At 50.2% G+C, this 20,552-nt stretch overlaps 2 protein-coding genes across 3 annotated transcripts; both read left to right on the forward strand.

The window, feature by feature from the left end:
• The first annotated feature begins 1,520 nt into the window (after positions 1–1,520).
• On the forward strand, positions 1,521–5,448 carry LOC144280773 (antimicrobial peptide NK-lysin-like). 2 transcript variants are annotated; one of them, XM_077843138.1, is made up of 5 exons: positions 1,521–1,719; positions 2,258–2,364; positions 2,828–2,911; positions 4,046–4,214; positions 5,279–5,448. In XM_077843138.1, the coding sequence occupies exons 1-5, from the start codon at positions 1,668–1,670 to the stop codon at positions 5,359–5,361; spliced, it is 495 nt and encodes a 164-aa protein (XP_077699264.1). In that variant the 5' UTR covers positions 1,521–1,667; the 3' UTR covers positions 5,362–5,448. The 2 variants fall into 2 exon arrangements, with proteins under 2 accessions (XP_077699264.1, XP_077699266.1); XM_077843140.1 differs by having other exon boundaries at positions 1,522–1,719; positions 2,258–2,367; positions 2,834–2,911.
• An 8,185-nt stretch (positions 5,449–13,633) lies between these two features.
• On the forward strand, positions 13,634–17,465 carry LOC144280774 (antimicrobial peptide NK-lysin-like). The gene is made up of 5 exons (XM_077843141.1): positions 13,634–13,793; positions 14,320–14,426; positions 14,885–14,968; positions 16,067–16,235; positions 17,296–17,465. Exons 1-4 carry the CDS (start codon positions 13,742–13,744, stop codon positions 16,229–16,231), a joined length of 408 nt encoding a protein of 135 aa, XP_077699267.1. The 5' UTR covers positions 13,634–13,741; the 3' UTR covers positions 16,232–16,235; positions 17,296–17,465.
• The last annotated feature ends 3,087 nt before the right edge of the window (positions 17,466–20,552 follow it).

The raw sequence follows: 20,552 nt of genomic DNA on the forward strand, positions 1-20,552 counted from the left end.
GTCCAATTTATTAGCATTTTCACAGTATAACCATTATTCTTCCTGGAAGATCAGTCATAATGTCCATTCTGTTGTTTCTGATGCTAATAATTGGGTAAGAACATTCAAATGTTAGGGTTGCGTAGGAGTCCCATGGGGAGGAGATCTAGGACACCTTCCTAGCCTGGCACCTTCCTGAGCACAGGAAGCCCCTCACTCCCCGCCCCCCCCAAAGCACTTGTTACCCTCGCACAGGAGCAGTGCTCACATGAGCCTGTAAAGCTTCTTCATGAACAAAGACACCCCACAGGGGAGCCCTATGAACAAATGGCACTCTACCCTTTTGATAGAAAAGAAACTGAAGCTCCAAGAGATGGAGACCCTTGCCCTAGAGCCCCCAGCTTGTCAGAGGCCTGCTTGCCTGGGACCCCACCCTCTTCCCTTCTCAGCAGAGGCTGAGTGGAGGGCATTGCTCTGAATGGGTTCAGGAAAGTAGAGTGATTTAGAGTACAAGGCTGTAGGCCCACGATGGGATTCCCGGGCAGGTGGCAGGGGGTGCAGTCGTCAGAGACACACTGAGGAGGATGCAGGGCTGGGTGTCAGCTGGTCCTGCCTGGGTGGCTGTGCCATCTCAGCAGCTGGCGGGGAAAGACCCAATAGGAGGTGGGAGGCGCGTTCTGGTGCTCGCAGTGTCCCCCGCAGGCCTGGTGGCAGAGGTCAGGTCCCCTGCTACCTGCACCCAGTGTCCTGGTCTGAGGCATGAAGGAGGTGGATGAAGGCGCCACACAAAAGAGGGGATGCCCAGTTGAATGTGGGTGTCAGGTAAGGAGGGCACACGCCGTAGCAGGAGGATGTTCTGCACAATGTCTGGGACCGACTTACCCTAAACGATGGTCTCTTACTTATCTGATACTGGCTGTTAAGTGGGCAGCCGCCACGGTTATTACGGATGAGGGCCGTGACCTTGGTGCACAGATGGGGAGTCAGGGGCCCGGGAGCTGGGCCTCGACCCCTGGCCAGGACTCACCTCCTTCCCACGGGCTGTGTCTCCCTGTGGCCCAGGGCCCTGACAGGCGGGGCTGAAGGTGGCTCTGAGGGAAGAGCCTGCCTCCACGATGCTGGCCAGCAGGCTGGTGAGGGGCTGGGGACACAGGGAGTCCTTGAGCTCATGCTGGGTGTCCCCCACCGGAGAAGGCAGGGCTGGGAGGAGCTGTCAGCATCTGCCCCGAGCACCTGTCTTTAATCTGGTGGAGTCTGCTAGAGCTACTGGGCTGAAATGGCTGGGGGAGAGCAGGGAAATGGGGATGGCTGGGGGAGGGACACCTGCACAGACCCCTGGGAGGTGGGGGAAGGGGTGGGGGATGGGAGGTCATGGCCGAGGTGCCTCCCTGAGCCCTCAGGTACAAGGATGGCTCTTCCATGACCACATCCGGGGCAGGGTGGGGGCATCATGGGAGCTGTGCCCTCCAGCCACCTTGCACTCAGCTAGGAAAGCTCTGTGTGGGGGGAGGGAAGAGAGATAGTGTGGAGCCTCTCCTCCCCCCACTTCTACACAAACTGGTGGCATTTGTGGTAAACCCAGGGACCTGGGAGGTGGCCTACAAGAGGAGCAGGAGCTGGCAAGGTCAGATGCAAGGTGTCCAGCCTGCATAAAGGGGTTGTGAGGGTGTATCAGCTGCTGCCTCACCATGACCTCCTGGGCTCTCCTGCTCCTCGCCTCGGTGCTCCTGGCCACCCCAGGTAAGGACATTCCCCATGTGATCTTTGCAGCTCCTCTTTAGCTGAGGGTTGGGACAGTTCTGGAGAGTGATTTGGACTTGATCACCTAATATGAAGTCTTTACGGAAGGTAAGACGGAAAGAAAGACAAGCTTGGGAAGGGATGAGATTTTTTTCATTTTAGTGCATTCTGAAAATTTGCACGCTTGTTTGTGTGTGTGTGTGTTTGTCTGTGTGTGTTTGTGTGTTTTGAGAGAGAGAGAGTGACAGAGAGAATAGAGATAGAGGCACTGGTAGACAGAAAAGTTTGTACAGATGGTAACGTTGGAGAGATATTATCTTCTTTTCCCGTTTCCAGAAAGGTCTTAAGAGCATTGTCTTTTCACAGATCCTGGGTCAAGGCAGCCCCAGGGCAGTGTGAGGACAGGCCTCCTGGGCCCCTCTCCAAGCCCCACTCCTGTCCGGGGCTCTGGCCACCTCCTGGGCTCCCCAGCAGCCAGGAGTTCTGACTTCCCCTCCTCTTCCACGTGTGGACAGATGCTGATGCTGTGTCTTTGCAGGTCTGACCTATTCTGATCTGATCCCTGAGGACCATGATGACCTGTCCACGGCCGACATTTGTCAGGAAGAGCAGTTCTTCAGGAGACTGGCCCAGGAGGCTGCCCAGGTTCTTTGCTGGCTCCCTGCTCACCTCCCGAGCCCCTCCTCGTTTTCTGCATCCAGGGACACCAGGCGATAGCTGCACATCTCTTTCGGGGGGATGGGGGTCAGAGCAGTGGGCTGAAGACGCTGCTCTTGTGCGCACTTGTGCCTGGCTCAGGGGGGCTACCTTGGTCTGTCTGGGCCCTCCCCTGAGAGGCACCTCTGGGGTCTGAGCAGAGAACACAAGGTGGGCAGGTGTTGGAATGGAGAAGGTGCAGTGGGTGTGGGACAGGTTCTGGGTGCGTCACCCCGCTAAGCCCACCAGGAAGGTGAGCTCAGGCCCGGCAGCTAGCTGGTCCTAACCCTAAAGGACAGAAAGATCATTGGTCATCGTGCTGGCCTAGGAGGATGCAAGGGCTCCTTTCTGAATCTCTGCTCAGGATTCTAGGGATTTCTGAGAAACCACTTTGGGGATCTTTTTCTGACAGGGTGACCCGCAGTTCAATGGATGTGATATTTGTCGAATGATAATGACTTGGCTGAGGACTTGCGTGGGAACGTCCCAGATTCAGGTGATCTTCAGATTTGCGGAACCAACTGCACGTCCATCTGGGGTCAAAGTAGGGGCTGGGGGCAGGACCCTGAGGAGAAGCTGATCCCTGTTTGGGCCAGACCTTCTCAACAGGGTATCTGAGGTCCCCTCCTGTGTCTGGGGAGGGACTACAGAGAATCATTTGAAATTGGGATGTTCTGGGAGCAGGCAAGGATGCTTTCTCTTTCATTATCAAAGAAAACTTGTAGCCAAGAGAGGTAGGAACCTTTCTCCTGTGGTCGTACTGCATGTGCCCACGGGAGAGCCTATGAGGCTGGATCCAAGGGCATCTGGGTCAGGGTTGATGAACCCCAGATGTGTCACCTCTAGCTGCATGCCTGGGCCAAGTTTCTGAGCCTCAGTTTCTGAGCTTTCTGAGCCTCAGTTTCCTTCTCTGTGCAATGGGATAGATATTAATTCCCCAACCACTTCCTTAATCCTTTGGAAGGAGCTGAGGGGTGGGATGAGCTGAGTTTCCCATCTGGCCCTGAGCAAGTGCTGAACAAGTGGATGTGTTCCTCCCAGGAAGCCTCGTTTCACCCTCCCTCCCTCCCTCCCTCCTTCTCCTCTGTACCCTGACCCTGCTCAGCTTCTGGGTGCTGCAGGGCCCACCCTCAGCCCTGGGCACTCAGCTGTAGCCTCTCTCCTGCGATTGCAGTAGACGATACTGCAAAATGGAATGTGCCAAGGCTCCCAGCTCTCTCTCCTAACCTTCCCCACCGCACCTGAGCCTGAGCCCTGCCAGCCCTGGGACCCAGGAGGCTCTGTAGGCAGAACCTGATTGTGGGGTAGCAGCAGTGGGGCACTGTGCTCCACATACAAGACAGTGGGCCTGGGGTGATGATGCACTAGGGACTGACACAGGACAGAGCCAACTGTCCTTGTCTCCTGAGCCCCTCCTGGCCAGGCTCGGATCAGGGCCTTGGGACTGGGCATGAGGGCCCATCCCGGTCTCTCCAGCCTCTGCTTCCATGGCCACCTGGCACCAGAGCCTCCTCCTAGCAAGCCCACAGTCAGAGGGTCCCAGGGCCAGGAGCTGCTGAGATCTGTGGGGGTGGTTGGGGCAGAGCACAGCTAATTCTTGTTTCTCGTCATGGTGCTGTTGCTGCTTCAGGAGGCCATTCGGAAGGCTACAAAAGCGGTGTGCTCAAATTTTCCAGCTGTGGAAAAAGTCTGCAAAGATATCCTCATCAGATTTTTGTATAGTGTTGCCCAGTTTTTCCTGAATAGTGATCCCTCCAGGGATATCTGTGTGACCTTCAGGTTGTGCAGACATCAAGTAGGTGAGTACAGAGGTAACAGCAGGAACCCCTTCCTGGAGGGTCCAGATCTCATCCCCAATTATATGCAACATGGTGTAAAAACATGGAAATACATCTGTCATAGAGAAGTTCATAAGCTACTCATACATGTCCCTCCTAGCGCCCTTGTTTGACACATTCCTCCCCCTACTGTGTGGCAGTCTGGAGAAGTTGGGCAGGTGGACTATAACAAAAAAGTTGCGAAATACTCATGAAGAATCTGGGCTTTTAAAATTTTTTACTTAAAAGAAAATGTTAAGTAATCTCTACATCCATCGTGGGGTTTCAACTCACAATCCTGAGAGCCAGAGGCCCAGGTGAGTCACTGAGCCAGCCAGGTGCCCCAAGGGATTTGGGTTTTCTCCCAGGCAACCCTGGGTGACATCAGGGCTCCATCCCTGGTCAGCCATGCACTTGAGCAAGTAGCTTAACGCCTGTGAACTTGAGCGTCTCTACCTGTGAAGGGGATAATAATCCTGATTTCTTATTTTGAGTAAGGCTTGAGTGAGATGATTATGCGTAAGGAGGTTACCACCAAGGAAGTGGCCTCAGACTGGGCTAGGCATAGACGACAGAGCCCTGACTGACTCCTGTCCCCAGCCCAGCAGCGGTTCCTGGGAACAGGAACCAGGCACCATCTAGCCCAGGACACCCGGGGCCCGAGAGCTGGGCTCGGGAACCCCGCTGGCAGGGAGGGCTCTGCAGCCTCTCCCTCCAGGGCTGCCCAGGCTGCACCCACAGATCAGGCCAGGGTGGTGGGACTGGGGGCGGAGAAGGGCCCCTGAGTGGCTCTGGCAGCCAGTCTTGCCTTGACTGAAGCTTTGGGACTTGATGCTGGCAGATCTGGGGTCACCTCGTAATGCGAGGTCCCCACCACTTCCTGTCACTGGAGCCTGTGGATTCCATCTCCAGAACCCCAAACCCCCTCAGGCTCCTGACTGGGTTCCAGGATGTAACTCTGGGTGTGATCAGCAGGGGCAGGTGGCTGTAGTGCACATTTGCAGGGACCCCACACCTGCCACAGCTGTTTCTTCTCCCCACTCCAGGTGACCAAGGAGCTGGGACCTTACTCCACCCCGGGGAGAAGCACAGAGTCTCCAGCAGGCACCGCCAGCTCCTGCCTTCCTAAATCCAGGACGGACCCTCCAGTTTCTCTCAGCTAGCTCCCTGCAGTGTCGTCCCCTGGCAGGAGAATAAAATGTCTTGCAAGCTTTTGGCCACAGCTTCTGTTCCTTTGGGGGATTGGAGGGGAGGGGCTCGGAGACAGGCTTGGGTGACTTATGCACTCCCTCAGTGAATGTTTATTGCATGTCCCACACTCTGTTGTAGAAGCTGAGGAAGTAGCGGTGGACCAGACAACGTTTGCAGGTTTTCCACATATACATGAGATGCTTATGATGCCCTCAGTAGAGATACACACTCCTCTCAGAGCCGGGGACACAGTGAATATACCCCAGAAGCTCTCAGACCAGCGGGGGAGAACAAGAGGCTTGTAGTTAAGAGGGCGCTTGGTCCTAAGGAGCTGAAATGCATTCTTTGCTTCTGTTGCTGCTTTGGGAAGTTTAATATTTAGGATTGTTTTGCTTGGGAAGCAAGAGAAATCTTAGGTCCTTCAGGCTTAAATGAATAAGACAATTTATTGGTTGAAATCATTAAGCAGTCCATAGCTGGCTTCAGGCACAGGATGATCCAGAAATGAGTAGCGTCACCAGGCTTCAGTCCTGTTATCTCTGCTATTGTCTACATTCCTCCCACCTCTGTATAGTGAGATTGATCTCAGGCTAGCTTCCATCTGGGCAGCAGCAATGGCCTCATCAGGTCCACACTTGTCATTTTATACTGTGTCATCCAGACAGAAAGAGAGTGTTTGTTGATTCTATGTTTTACCTGCTCCCAGTGAGGAGAATGGAGGCTTCTTTTCCAGAAGCCCCATTAGACATCTCTGTTCGCACTGACTGGAGTAGGCCAGGCAACCTATTTGGAATCCATCCCTCGGTGTCCAGGGCCTGGGCGACAGGATAGCATGAGCCAAGTCAGGACACACCTCTGGTGCAGAAGCGGGGTTTATCCTCCTCAGTCACTCAGGGGAGAATGGACATGGTACCTGGAAAGGGATGGTAACTAGAGAGGGAGTGAATATTGGCCATCACCAAAAGCAATGGTGCATCCACCAAGATTCAACCCAATAGCAGTTCAAGGAGACTCTCAATGGTGAAATCTGGGGCAAGTGGAGTATTAAAATGGGTAAGGACAACAGTAGGTTTTACTCATTGTGTAACGTATAATCCAAGAACCATATAGATATAAATAATCATAATTAATAAGGGAAAAAGGAAAGTGTTACCTCAAAATACCACATAATAAATGTAGTCAAAGTTGCAACTGTATTCTCACAAAGATTTACTAGATGGGAATTACTTACTAAATGGCATTATTAGTTAGGGTGACAGTGGAGACATGGCAGACAGGTGATTAATGTTTTCTGTCCCCTCCCCTGCCCATGCACTAATCTTGAGGAACATCAGACAAACCCACAGTACTTTCTGCACAGCAGCTGGTCTGTACTCTTCAAAATGGCAAGATCATGAAAGAGAGAAGGGATGGAGCATCTCTTCCGATTCAAAGAAAACTAGGAAGATGCTTGATGTAATTGTAACAGATGAGCCTGGCGTGTATCAAGACTGCAAAAGACACGGCTGGTGTGATCTGGGAAACTCACTGCAGCCTGGGATGATAATATTGTGCCAATGGTAGCGTCCTGATGTGGGTGGCCGTGCCACCCTATGATTGACAGCGTCCTTCTTGTAAGGAAACACACGCTAAAGTATTAGGGGGTCGTGGGGCATCACGTCCGCAAAGCACTGCCAGTGAGTTAGAAGAATGGTAACATGTACACTCAGAAACACCAGGACAAGACAGCACAGCACATACATGTAGTAAAATGTTACCAGTGGGGGAATCTGGTTAAGGTGAACGGGAGCTGTTTGTTCTAGTCTTACAAGTTTTCCAGAAATCTGACATGATTTAAAAATAAAGAGAAAAGACTTGTAGTAATTTGGCCTTAGCACCTGGATGGGTGGTGTGACATGTACTAAGGGGGAAAGACACTTAGATGGGTGGACTTGGAGAGAATGAGGAAGGGTTCTTCTTTGACCCTAAGACTGTGTCTATTCCCTATGCAGGTCGGTGGATGGGGAGGGGGTGTCTGGGCCAAGCCCAATTTGAAGTCCTTGAACTGGGTGTGAAGGGCAGGGAGACAGTGCAGAAGGAGAACATTCCTGTCTGAGGACAGGAGGGGCTAGTCAACCTGTGGCGGCTGGTGGTGGTGGAGGAGGAGCAAAGCACCAAGGAGATTGTGGAGAGGCAGCCAGTGGCGCAGGGGAGACCAGACATGGGGCTAAGGAGCCAAGAGAACCAAATGTTTCAGGCTCTAGGGAATGGCTGAGCTTGTCCAGGGTCACTGAGATAGTAAGAAAGAAGAAGACAGAGGAAATTCGGTCCTTGGATTTGGGTGCTTTTGGGCCTTGGGGATCTTAGTCAGATGGTTTCAGTGCACAACAGCCATGTGCACTGGGATTGAAAGGGTGATGTCAGCAGGCGGGGATGGCTTTAGGAGGGGGCTCCTGTCAAGAGTTGGAGCCAAGTGGGGCAGAGCTACAGGCCATGTGAGAGTAGAGGTGGTGTCTGTGTGTAAGGTGTGTGTCCACATGGATGACAATGGTCCCGGGAGAGGTCCGAGGCCCACAGTGTAGGAGAGACCCAAGGAATAGCCACAGGGGAGGCCTTGGGAAGGGAGAGGAAGGGTCCAGGGCACGATGGAGGGTGAGCAGGGACTTCTAAAGAAGGGAGCAGAAGAAGGTGGCCTCAGTCTTAGGGGTAACTGCTTGTAAAGGGCAGGGCACAAGCCAACTCTGGTCACCTGTCAGGTGGAGCATGGGTGCACTTGAGTCCTAATACAGACTCCTCTGGGGTACCCTCTCTCCCCCAGGCCCTTCTCAGTTCTCTAACTTTTCCTCTTGACACACCTGGACAACCCAGGCCTCTAGCTGGTGTCATGTGACATCCCTCCCTCCTGGCCACTTCCTAGTTCTCTGACCCCAGCTGGGGCGAATGATGACCCCCCCCTCCTGGCAATTTGGAGTAGCCTCATCCTAGTGCAAACCAGCTTAGCCCTGGCCAGGCTCTGCATCCATCTCTTTGGACATCTTCAGACTTCCTCCTCCTTTGCTCCTAGGTCCCTTCTGTACAGGGCAGCCCCGGGCTCTTTCCAAACTACAAACCACATCTCCTCACCTTCCAGTGGCTTCTCACAGGCCTCTGGAAAGAGTCCCAGCTCAGTGTTACATCTTGGTGTCAGGCTAGGGAACACCTGAAGGAGACACTTCCCTCAAGCAACTGGCAATCTACCAAATACTAGTTATGTCACATGAAGATGTCTAGCACCCTAAATCCCCTCTGTTTGTACAAGAAGGAAAAATTATCAATTTTATTAAATGATATCTCATGAATACATGTTTTCATTGTGTTTTGGGTGATGAGGTAGGAAGTATGCGTAGACACTTGTGTTGCACAGAGAGGTCTGCTGCTTACATCAAGGTAAAGTGCTTGGGTGACTGAGTTGTGAGCCCAACTACCTCCTTTATCAGGGATTACTATTCTTTACATTAAAAAAACACACTACACAAAATTTACAATTTTAATGATGTTTAAATGTCCACTCAGCAGTGTTGAGTATATTCTCACTCTTGTAACACAGACATCTAGGAGTTTTTATCCACAGAGCTGAGGCTCCATACTCATTGTTAAGCCATGACTCTCCATTTCTATGACCCATAGCCTGGGAACCAACATTCTATTTGATGTTTCTAATAATTTGATTTCCTAGACATCTCATATAAGTGAAATCATACACTATTTGCCTATTTGTATTTGGCTAATTTCACTCAGGTTAATGCTCTCATAGTCTATCCATGTTCTGACATTCAACAGGATTTTATCTTTTTTTCTTTTTTAAATGTTTTATTTATTTATTCATAAGAGAGAGGGAGAGACACAGGCAGAGGGAGAAGCAGGCTCCATGCAGGGAGCCCGATGTGGGACTCGATCCCGGGACTCCAGGATCATGCCCTGGGCCTAAGGCAGGTGCCAAACCGCTGAGCCATGCAGGGATCTCCAGGATTTTATCTTTTTAAGGTTAATAACATATATATACTTATGTTGCCTTTTATTTATCCGTTCCTCTGTCCATGGACATTTGGGGGCTTTCTCCTCCTGGCTATTGTGGATAGTGCTACTAAGAACATGGACGTGGAAAACCTTTTCATGACCCTGCTTTCATTCTTTTGTATAAATGCCTTAAGTGGGTTTTCTGGCTCTTGTGGTGGTTTTACCTTTAATATTTTGAGGAACCACCATATTGCTTTACATAGCGGTTTCATGATTTTACAACAACAGTGCACACTTTCTCCACATCTTCACTAACACTTGTAATTTTCTGTTTTTTGATAAGAGCCAGGTTACAGGGAATGGGGTGCTACCTCATTGTGGTTTTGCCTTGCATTTCCCTAACAATTATTGATGAGGAGCATCTTTTCATATGCTTGTTAGTCATTTGTATATTATGCAGGGAGAGCGTCTATTCAAAGTCCTTTGTCACTTTTTACTTGAGCAATTTGTTGCTGAGTTTTAACAGTTCCTTGTGTGTTCTGGGTATTAACCCATTATTAGGGAATGATTTGTAAATATTTTTACCCTTCCATAAATCGCCTTTCACCTCCGACTATGTCACTGGATACCTCAAATTCTTACGTTTGATGAAAGTTTTGTCCATTTTGCTGCATTTCTTGAAGTCATACCGAAGAAATCATTGCCAAGTCCAATGTCATTCGGCTTCCCCTAATGCTTTAGTCTAATGATATTATAATTTTTGGTCTTCCATGTAAATGTTTAATCCAGTTCTATTGACTTTTCATGTATGGTGGAAGGTAATGGTCTACTTTCAATCTGTAGTATGGGTTCTCCAGTTTTCCCAGCACCATTTGTTGAAGAATCTCGATTCCTTTAGTGAACACCTTCTTACGTATGGTATTGTAGAAGACAGTTAGCAGGAGGGCAAAGTTTCTCCAAAGTGGTCCACATGTTTGGATGTTCTTATGAGTGGAAAGTGTTCTTATGATACCCTTTCCCCAAAATTTTTATTTAAACTCTAGTTAGTTACCAGAACCAGTGCAATGCTGGTTTCAGGAGTAGAATTCCATGATTCATCACTTACATTTAATACCCAGTGCTCATCACAACAAGTGCCCTCTTTAATACACAACACCCATCTGGCCCATCCCCCACCCACCTTCCTCCATCTCTTGTCATTTTTATCTCTATTTGTAATAGCCTCCTATGGTTTATTTCTTTTTTTTCTATCGTTTTTATCCATTTCTCTTTTATCTTCCTTCCCCCCTTTTGTTCATCTGTTTGTTTCTTAAATCTCACATATGACTGAAATCATATGGTATTTGTCTTTCCCTGGCTGACTTATTTCACTTAGCATAATACCCTCTAGTCCATCCACATGGTTGTGAATTACTCAGATTTTTAATGAGTGAGTAATATTACATCGTGTATATCTATGACATCTTCCTTTTTTTGTTGTTTAGTAGATTTTATTTATTTGTTCATAAGAGACTCCAGAACGAGGCAGAGACATAGGCAGAGGGAAACCAGTCAGAGGGAGAATCAACCTCCCTGCAGGGAGCTTGATGGGACTTTTGATCTCAGGATCCCAGGACCAGGATCTGAACCAAAGGGGTCACTCCACCAGTAGCCACCCAGGTGCCCCTATACCACATCTTCTTTATCCATTCATCTGTCAATGTACATTTGGGCTCTTCCCATAGGTTGTCTATTTGTTGATAATGCTGCTATGAACATTGGGGTGCATGTACCCCTTCCAATCTGTGTTTTCGTATTCTTTGGGTAAACACCTACTAGTGCAATTGCTGGTTGTAGGGAAGTTTTAGTTTGAACCTTTTGAGGAACCTCCATGGTGTTTTCCAGAGTGACTGCACCAGTTTTCATTCCTACCTACTTTGCAAGAGGGCTCCCCTTTCTCTGCATCCTCTCCAACACCTGTCGTTTCCTGTGTTGCTAATTTTAGCCATTCTGACTGGTGTGAGGTGATATCTCCTTGTGGTTTTGGTTTGTATCTCCCTGAATAGGAGTGGTGTTGAGTGTTCTTTCATCCTTTCCAAGGATGTCTTCCTTGGAAAAGTGTCTATTCATATCTTCAGTCCATTGCTTTCTTTTTAAAAAGATTTCTTTCTTTCTTTATTTGAGAGAGAGAGAGAGAGAGAGAGCACTAAAGAGCAAACAAGCTGGGAAGGGGTAGAGGGGGAGGGAGAGATTCTTCAAACAGACTCCCACCGAAGTGTGGAGTTCAAAGAGGGGCTCGATTCAGGACCCTGGGAAATATTGGTCTTTGTGTTTTTGAGTTTTCTTTTTTGTATTAACATAGGGCATGTCTTTTTGGAGGAGTGCGGGAAGAACTGGTATTAATTCTTTGCTCAATTTCTGGTAGAATTAATCTGTGAAGACATCTGGCCTGGAGCTTTTCTTTGTGGGTAGAGTTTGCATTACAAATCAATCTCTTTCCTTATTATAGGTCTATTTGAATTTTGCATTCTTTTCATCCAGTTTCAAAGTTTGTATCCTTCTAGGGATGTGCCCATTTCAATGTAAGTTCTCTAATTTATTGGCATACAATTGTTCGTAATATAAAAGTTATCTTCCCTGTAAGAGTGGTCATAATGTTCATTTTTGCGTTTCTTTTTTTTTTTATTTTTTTTTATTTTTGCGTTTCTGATGCTAATAATAGGGTAAGACATGTACCATGTTGAGGGTGCTGAGGAGTCCCATGGGGAGGAGGGCTGTGGCACTTTCTGAGCCTGGCATTTCCTCCTGAGCACAGAAATCTCACTTTCCACTCCCCGGCACAGCACCAGTTACCCTCCCACAGCAGCAGCACTCACAGAAGCCACCTTGGGGAAGGATGCCCTAACACCAGCCTCCCTCTGCCAGCACAGCACAGGCTGTAAAGCTTCCACATGCACAAAGACGTGCCACATGGGAGCCCTTTGAACAGGATACACTACATGCATTTGAAAGAAAGGGAACTAAGGCTCCAAGAGATAGAGACCCTTGCTCTAGAGCCCCCAGCTTGTCAAGGGCCTGCTTGCCTGGGACCCCACCCTCATCCCTTCTAAGCAGAGGCTAAGTGGAAAGCAGGGCTCTGAATAGGCTCAGGAAAGTAGAGTGATTTAGAGAACAAGGCTGTTGGCCCACGATGGGGTTCCCGGATAAGTGGCAGGGGTGCAGTCGTCAGAGACACATGAAAGGGGATGCAGGGCTGGGGTGTGAGGGGACCCTGTCAGCTGGTCCTGCCTGGGTGGCTGTGCCATCTAAGCAGCTGAGGGGGAAAGACCCAATAGGAGGTGGGAGGCGCGTTCTGGTGCCCACAGTGTCCCCCGCAGGCCTGGTGGCAGAGGTCAGGTCCCCTGCAATTTGCACCCAGTGTCCTGGTCTGAGGCATGAAGGAGGTGGGTGAAGGCACCAGACAAATGAGGGGATGCCCAGTTGAATGTGGGTGTCAGGTAAGGAGGGCACACGCCGTAGCAGGAGGATGTTCTGCACAATGTCTGGGACTGACTTACCCTAAACGATGGTCTCTTACTTATCTGATACTGGCTGTTAAGTGGGCAGCCGCCACGGTTATTACGGATGAGGGCCGTGACCTTGGTGCACAGATGGGGAGTCAGGGGCCCGGGAGCTGGGCCTCGACCCCTGGCCAGGACTCACCTCCTTCCCACGGGCTGTGTCTCCCTGTGGCCCAGGGCCTTGACAGGTGGGGCTGAAGGTGGCTCTGAGGGAAGAGCCTGCCTCCACGATGCTGGCCAGCAGGCTGGTGAGGGGCTGGGGACACAGGGAGTCCTTGAGCTCATGCTGGGTGTTCCCCACCCTACAAGGCAGGGCTGGGAGGAGCTGTCAGCATCTGCCCCGAGCACCTGTCTTTAAATCTGGTGGAGTCTGCTAGAGCTACTGGGCTGAAATGGCTGGGGGAGAGCAGGGAAATGGGGATGGCTGGGGGAGGGACACCTGCACAGACGCCTTGGAATTGGGGGGGGGAGGGGAGGATGGGAGCTCATGGCCGAGGTGCCTCCCTGAGCCCTCAGGTGCAAGGATGGCTCTTCCATGACCACATCCGGGGCAGGGTGGGGGCATCATGGGAGCTGTGCCCTCCAGCCACCTTGCACTCAGCTAGGAAAGCTCTGTGTGGGGGGAGGGAAGAGAGATAGTGTGGAGCCTCTCCTCCCCCCACTTCTACACAAACTGGTGGTGTTTGTGGTAAACCCAGGGACCTGGGGAGGTAGCCTAGAAGAGGAGCAGGAGCTGGCAGTTCAGATGGGAGGTGTCCTGCCTGCATTAAGGGGGTTTGAGGGTGTGTCAGCAGCTGCCTCACCATGACCTCCTGGGCCCTCCTGCTCCTCGCCTCAGTGCTCCTGGTCACCCCAGGTAAGGACATTCCCTACGTGATCCTGGCAGCTCCTCTTTAGCTGAGGGTTGGGACAGTTCTGGAGAGTGATTTGGACTTGATCACCTAATATGAAGTCTTTGCGGAAGGCAAGAGGGAAAGAAAGACAAGCTTGGGAAGGGATGAGATTTTTTTCATTTTAGTGCATTCTGAAAATTTGCATATGTGTTTGTGTGTGTCTATGTGTGTGTTTTTGCGTGTTGAGAGAGACAGAGAGAGAGGGAATAGAGATAGAGGCAAGGTAGACAGAAAGTTTTGTACAGATGGTAATGTTGGAGAGATATTACCGTCTTTTCCAGTTTCCAGAAAGGTCTTAAGAGCATGTCTTTTCACAGATCCTGGGTCAAGGCAGCCCCAGGGCAGTGTGAGGACAGGCCTCCTGGGCCCCTCTCCAAGCCCCACTCCTGTCCGGGGCACTGGCCACCTCCTGGGCTCCCCAGCAGCCAGGAGTTCTGACTTCCCCTCCTCTTCCACGTGTGGACAGATGCTGATGCTGTGTCTTTGCAGGTCTGACCTATTCTGGTCTGATCCCTGAGGACCATGATGACCTGTCCACGGCCGACATTTGTCAGGAAGAGCAGTTCTTCAGGAGACTGGCCCAGGAGGCTGCCCAGGTTCTTTGCTGGCTCCCTGCTCACCTCCTCGTTTTCTGCATCCAGGGAGCACCAGGCGATAGCTGCACATCTCTTTCGGGGGGGTGGGGGGGACAGAGCAGTGGGCTGAAGACGCTGCTCTTGTGCGCACTTGTGCCTGGCTCAGGGGGGCTACCTTGGTCTGTCTGGGCCCTCCCCTGAGAGGCCCTTCTGGGGTCTGAGCAGAGAACACAACGGGGGCAGGTGTTGGAATGGAGAAGGTGCAGTGGGTGTGGGACAGGTTCTGGGTGCGTCACCCCGCTAAGCCCACCAGGAAGGTGAGCTCGGGCCAGGCAGCTAGCTGGTCCTAACCCTAAAGGACAGAAAGATCATTGGTCATCATGGTGGCCTAGGAGGATGCAAGGGCTCCTTTCTGAATCTCTGCTCAGGATTCTAGGGATTTCTGAGAGACCACTCTGAGGATCTTCTTTTTCTGACAGGGTGACCCGCGGTTCAACCAATGTAATTTTTGTCGAAAGATCATTAGTTGGCTGAGGACTTGCGTGGGACCGTCCCAGATTCAGGTGATCTTCAGATTTGAGGAACCATCTGCACGTCCATCTGGGGTGGTAGTAGGGGCTGGGGGCTGGCACCTGGGGAGAAGCTGATCCCTGTTTGGGCCAGACCTTCTCAACAGGGTATCTGAGGTCCCCTCCTGTGTCTGGGGAGGGACTACAGAGAATCATTTGAAATTGGGATGCTCTGGGAGCAGGCAAGGATGCTTTCTCTTTCATTGTCAAAGGAAACTTGTAGTCAGGAGAGGTAGGAACCTTTCCCCTGTGGTCATACTGCATGTGCCCACGGGAGAGCCTATGAGGCTGGATCCAAGGGCATCTGGGTCAGGGTTGATGAACCCCAGATGTGTCACCTCTAGCTGCATGCCTGGGCCAAGTGCTAATGCTTTCTGAGCCTCAGTTTCCTTCTCTGTGCAATGGGATAGATATTAATCCCCCAACCACTTCCTGAGCTGAGGGGTGGGATGAGGTGAGTTCCCCATCTGGCCCTGAGCAAGTGCTGAACAAGTGGATGTGTTCCTCCCAGGAAGCATCGTTTCACCCTCCCTCCCTCCTTCTCCTCTGTTCCCTGACCCTGCTCAGCTTCTGGGTGCTGCAGGGCCCACCCTCAACCCTGGGAACTCAGCTGTAGCCTTCTACTCTGCGATGGCAGTAGACGATACTGCAAAATGGAACGTGCCAAGGCTTCAAGCTCTCTCTCCTAGCCTTCCTCACCACACCTGAGCCTGAGCCCTGCCAGGCCTGGGACCCAGGAGACTCTGTAGGCAAACTTGACTGTGGGTCTAGCAGCAGTGGGCACTGTGCTCCACACACAAGACAGTGGGCCTGGGGTGATGATGCACTAGGGACTGACACAGGACAGAGCCAACTGTCCTTGTCTCCTGAGCCCCTCCTGGCCAGGCCTGCATCAGGGCTTTGGGCCTGGGAATGAGGGCCGATCCTGCTCTCTCCAGCCTCTGCTTCCATGGACACGTGGCACCAGGGCCTCCTCCCAGCATGCCCACGGTTTGAGGTGCCCAGGGACAGTAGCTGCTGGGATCTGTGGGGGTGGTTGGGGCAGAGCACAGCTAATTCTTGTCTCTGGTCATGGTGCTGTTGCTGCTTCAGGAAGCCATTCAGAAGGCTGCAACAGCGGTGTGCTCAAAGATTCCAGCGGTGGAAAATGTCTGCCAAAAAATCATCACCGGAATTTTGAATGGCATTGCCCAGTTTATCCTGAATGGTTATCCCTACAGTGATATCTGTGTGACACTCAGGATGTGCAAATCTTAAGTAGGTGAGTACAGAGGTAACAGCAGGGACCCCTTCCTAGAAGGTCCAGATCTCATCCTCAATTATATGCAACATGGTGTAAAAACATAGAAATACATCTGTCATAGAGAAGTTCATAAGCAACTCCTACATGTCCCTCCTAGCGCCCTTGTTGTGACACATTCCTCCCCCCACTGTGTGGCAGTCTGGAGAAGTTAGGCAGGTGGGCTGTAACAAGAATGGTTGCGAAATACTCATGAAGAATCTGGGCTTTTAAAATTTTTAGTAAAAAAAATTAAGTAATCTCTACATCCATCGTGGGGTTTCAACTCACAATCCTGAGAGCCAGAGGCCCAGGTGAGTCACTGAGCCAGCCAGGTGCCCCAAGGGATTTGGGTTTTCTCCCAGGCAACCCTGGGTGACATCAGGCTCCATCTCTGGTCAGCCATGCACTTGAGCAAGTAGCTTAACGCCTGTGAACTTGAGCGTCTCTACCTGTGAAGGGGATAATAATCCTGATTTCTTATTTTGAGTAAGGCTTGAGTGAGATGATTATGCGTAAGGAGGTTACCACCAAGGAAGTGGCCTCAGACTGGGCTAGGCATAGACGACAGAGCCCTGACTGACTCCTGTCCCCAGCCCAGCAGCGGTTCCTGGGAACAGGAACCAGGCACCATCTAGCCCAGGACACCCGGGGCCCGAGAGCTGGGCTCGGGAACCCCGCTGGCAGGGAGGGCTCTGCAGCCTCTCCCTCCAGGGCTGCCCAGGCTGCACCCACAGATCAGGCCAGGGTGGTGGGACTGGGGGCGGAGAAGGGCCCCTGAGTGGCTCTGGCAGCCAGTCTTGCCTTGACTGAAGCTTTGGGACTTGATGCTGGCAGATCTGGGGTCACCTCGTAATGCGAGGTCCCCACCACTTCCTGTCACTGGAGCCTGTGATTTCCATCTCCAGAACCCCAAACCCCCTCAGGCTCCTGACTGGGTTCCAGGATGTAACTCTGGGTGTGATCAGCAGGGGCAGGTGGCTGTAGTGCACATTTGCAGGGACCCCACACCTGCCACAGCTGTTTCTTCTCCCCACTCCAGGTGACCAAGGAGCTGGGACCTTACTCCACCCCGGGGAGAAGCACAGAGTCTCCAGCAGGCACCGCCAGCTCCTGCCTTCCTAAATCCAGGACGGACCCTCCAGTTTCTCTCAGCTAGCTCCCTGCAGTGTCGTCCCCTGGCAGGAGAATAAAATGTCTTGCAAGCTTTTGGCCACAGCTTCTGTTCCTTTGGGGGATTGGAGGGGAGGGGCTCGGAGACAGGCTTGGGTGACTTATGCACTCCCTCAGTGAATGTTTATTGCATGTCCCACACTCTGTTGTAGAAGCTGAGGAAGTAGCGGTGGACCAGACAACGTTTGCAGGTTTTCCACATATACATGAGATGCTTATGATGCCCTCAGTAGAGATACACACTCCTCTCAGAGCCGGGGACACAGTGAATATACCCCAGAAGCTCTCAGACCAGCGGGGGAGAACAAGAGGCTTGTAGTTAAGAGGTCTCTTGGTCCTAAGGAGCTGAAATGCATTCTTTGCTTCTGTTGCTGCTTTGGGAAGTTTAATATTTAGGATTGTTTTGCTTGGGAAGCAAGAGAAATCTTAGGTCCTTCAGGCTTAAATGAATAAGACAATTTATTGGTTGAAATCATTAAGCAGTCCATAGCTGGCTTCAGGCACAGGATGATCCAGAAATGAGTAGCGTCACCAGGCTTCAGTCCTGTTATCTCTGCTATTGTCTACATTCCTCCCACCTCTGTATAGTGAGATTGATCTCAGGCTAGCTTCCATCTGGGCAGCAGCAATGGCCTCATCAGGTCCACACTTGTCATTTTATACTGTGTCATCCAGACAGAAAGAGAGTGTTTGCTGATTCTATGTTTTACCTGCTCCCAGTGAGGAGAATGGAGGCTTCTTTTCCAGAAGCCCCATTAGACATCTCTGTTCGCACTGACTGGAGTAGGCCAGGCAACCTATTTGGAATCCATCCCTCGGTGTCCAGGGCCTGGGCGACAGGATAGCATGAGTCAAGTCAGGACACACCTCTGGTGTGGAAGCGGGGTTTATCCTCCTCAGTCACTCAGGGGAGAATGGACATGGTACCTGGAAAGGGATGGTAACTAGAGAGGGAGTGAATATTGGCCATCACCAAAAGCAATGGTGCATCCACCAAGATTCAACCCAATAGCAGTTCAAAGAGACTCTCAATGGTGAAATCTGGGGCAAGTGGAGTATTAAAATGGGTAAGGACAACAGTAGGTTGTCCCTCATTGTGTAACGTAGAATCCATGAACAGTAATAGATATTTAGATGTTGGACTTGGAGAGAATGAGGAAGGGTTGTGCTTTTTTTTTAAATAATAAATTTATTTTTTATTGGTGTTCAATTTGCCAACATACAGAATGACACCCAGTGCTTCATCCCGTCAAGTGCCCCCCTCAGTGCCCGTCACCCATTCACCCCCACCCCCCGCCCTCCTCCCCTCCACCACCCCTAGTTCGTTTCCCAGAGTTAGGAGTCTTCCATGTTGTGTCTCCCTTTCTGATACTTCCCACCCATTTCTTCTCCTTTCCCCTCTATTCCCTTTCACTATTATTTATATTCCCCAAATGAATGAGAACATATAATGTTTGTCCTTCTCCGATTGACTTACTTCACTCAGCATATTACCCTCCAGTTCCATCCATGTTGAAGCAAATGGTGGGTATTTGTCGTTTCTAATGGCTGAGGAATATTCCATTGTATACATAGACCACAGCTTCTTTATCCATTCATCTTTCGATGGACACCGAGGCTCCGTCCACAGTTTGGCTATTGTGGACATTGCTGCTAGAAACATCGGGGTGCAGGTGTCCCGGGGTTTCACTGCATCTCTATCTTTGGGGTAAATCCCCAAAGTGCAATTGCTGGGTCGTAGGGCAGGTATATTTTTAACTCTTTGAGGAACCTCCACACAGTTTTCCAGAGTGGCTGCACCAGTTCACATTCCCACCAACAGTGTAAGAAGGTTCCCTTTTCTCCGCATCCTCTCCAACATTTGTGGTTTCCTGCCTTGTTAATTTTCCCCATTCTCACTGGTGTGAGGTGGTATCTCATTGTGGTTTTGATTTGTATTTCCCTGAGGGCAAGTGATGCAGAGCATTTTCTCATGTGCATGTTGGCCATGTCTATGTCTTCCTCTGTGAGATTTCTCTTCATGTCTTTTGCCCATTTCATGATTGGATTGTTTGTTTCTTTGCTGTTGAGTTTAATAAGTTCTTTATAGATCTTGGAAACTAGCCCTTTATCTGATAGGTCATTTGCAAATATCTTCTCCCATTCTGTAGGTTGTCTTTGAGTTTTGTTGACTGTATCCTTTGCTGTGGAAAAGCTTCTTATCTTGATGAAGTCCCAATAGTTCATTTTTGCTTTTGTTTCCTTTGTCTTCGTGGATGTATCTTCCAAGAAGTTACTGTGGCCGAGTTCAAAAAGGGTGTTGCCTGTGTTCTCCTCTAGGATTTTGATGGAATCTTGTCTCACATTTAGATCTTTCCTCCATTTTGAGTTTATCTTTGTGTATGGTGCAAGAGAGTGGTCTAGTTTCATTCTTTTGCATGTGGATGTCCAATTTTCCCAGCACCATTTATTGAAGAGACTGTCTTTTTTCCAGTGGATGGTCAAAGCCTCCACTCCAAGATTGCTACAACTCATACAGCAATTTGGCAGTGTGGCAGGATACAAAATCAATGCCCAGAAGTCAGTGGCATTTCTATACACTAACAATGAGACTGAAGAAAGAGAAATTAAGGAGTCAATCCCATTTACAATTGCACCCAAAAGCATAAGATACCTAGGAATAAACTTAACCAAGGAGGTAAAGGATCTATACTCTAAAAACTATAGAACACACTTATTTTCCAGTTTACTTGTTTAGGGCCTGCAGAATTAATTTTTGTGGAAGCCCAGCACTGCCTCTCAGAGGAGGCCTCTGATGGTACACCTCCAGGGGGACTGCCTTGAGGATGCCCACAGTTACTGTTGCTTAGGGATGTTTGGGGTAAGGCCCTCTGTCTCTTTCTCTAACAAAATCAAATTGATAAGCTCCACAGATTCATGACTGATTACTGTTTTCAACATGCCTCAGGGAATAAATTCCTTGTGGTGATATTCAATCAAATCAAAGTTTCTTTGTAGGGATAGTGCTTGTGGTTTTCGAGGTTTTTACCCTCGGAGGCCCCTTCAGAGTCTCCTCTTTCCCCATTTCTCTCCAGTAAATTAACCTGCTTACATTTAGTCTGTATTTTAAATAAATCCATCAATCTC

The sequence above is a fragment of the Canis aureus genome, chromosome 12 (genome assembly GCF_053574225.1).
Source record: "Canis aureus isolate CA01 chromosome 12, VMU_Caureus_v.1.0, whole genome shotgun sequence".
Classification (NCBI taxonomy): domain Eukaryota; kingdom Metazoa; phylum Chordata; class Mammalia; order Carnivora; family Canidae; genus Canis; species Canis aureus.

Bases quoted from the DNA above. Each gene is read 5' to 3' on its own strand.
- LOC144280774 (XM_077843141.1), top strand. From the start codon at position 13,742: ATGACCTCCTGGGCCCTCCTGCTCCTCGCCTCAGTGCTCCTGGTCACC. The intron at 13,794-14,319 runs GTAAGGACATTC...GTGTCTTTGCAG, and splicing joins AGTGCTCCTGGTCACCCCAG to GTCTGACCTATTCTGGTCTG. The intron at 14,969-16,066 runs GTGATCTTCAGA...TTGCTGCTTCAG, and splicing joins TGGGACCGTCCCAGATTCAG to GAAGCCATTCAGAAGGCTGC.
- LOC144280773 (XM_077843138.1), top strand. From the start codon at position 1,668: ATGACCTCCTGGGCTCTCCTGCTCCTCGCCTCGGTGCTCCTGGCCACC. The intron at 1,720-2,257 runs GTAAGGACATTC...GTGTCTTTGCAG, and splicing joins GGTGCTCCTGGCCACCCCAG to GTCTGACCTATTCTGATCTG. The intron at 2,365-2,827 runs GTTCTTTGCTGG...TTTTTCTGACAG, and splicing joins TGGCCCAGGAGGCTGCCCAG to GGTGACCCGCAGTTCAATGG.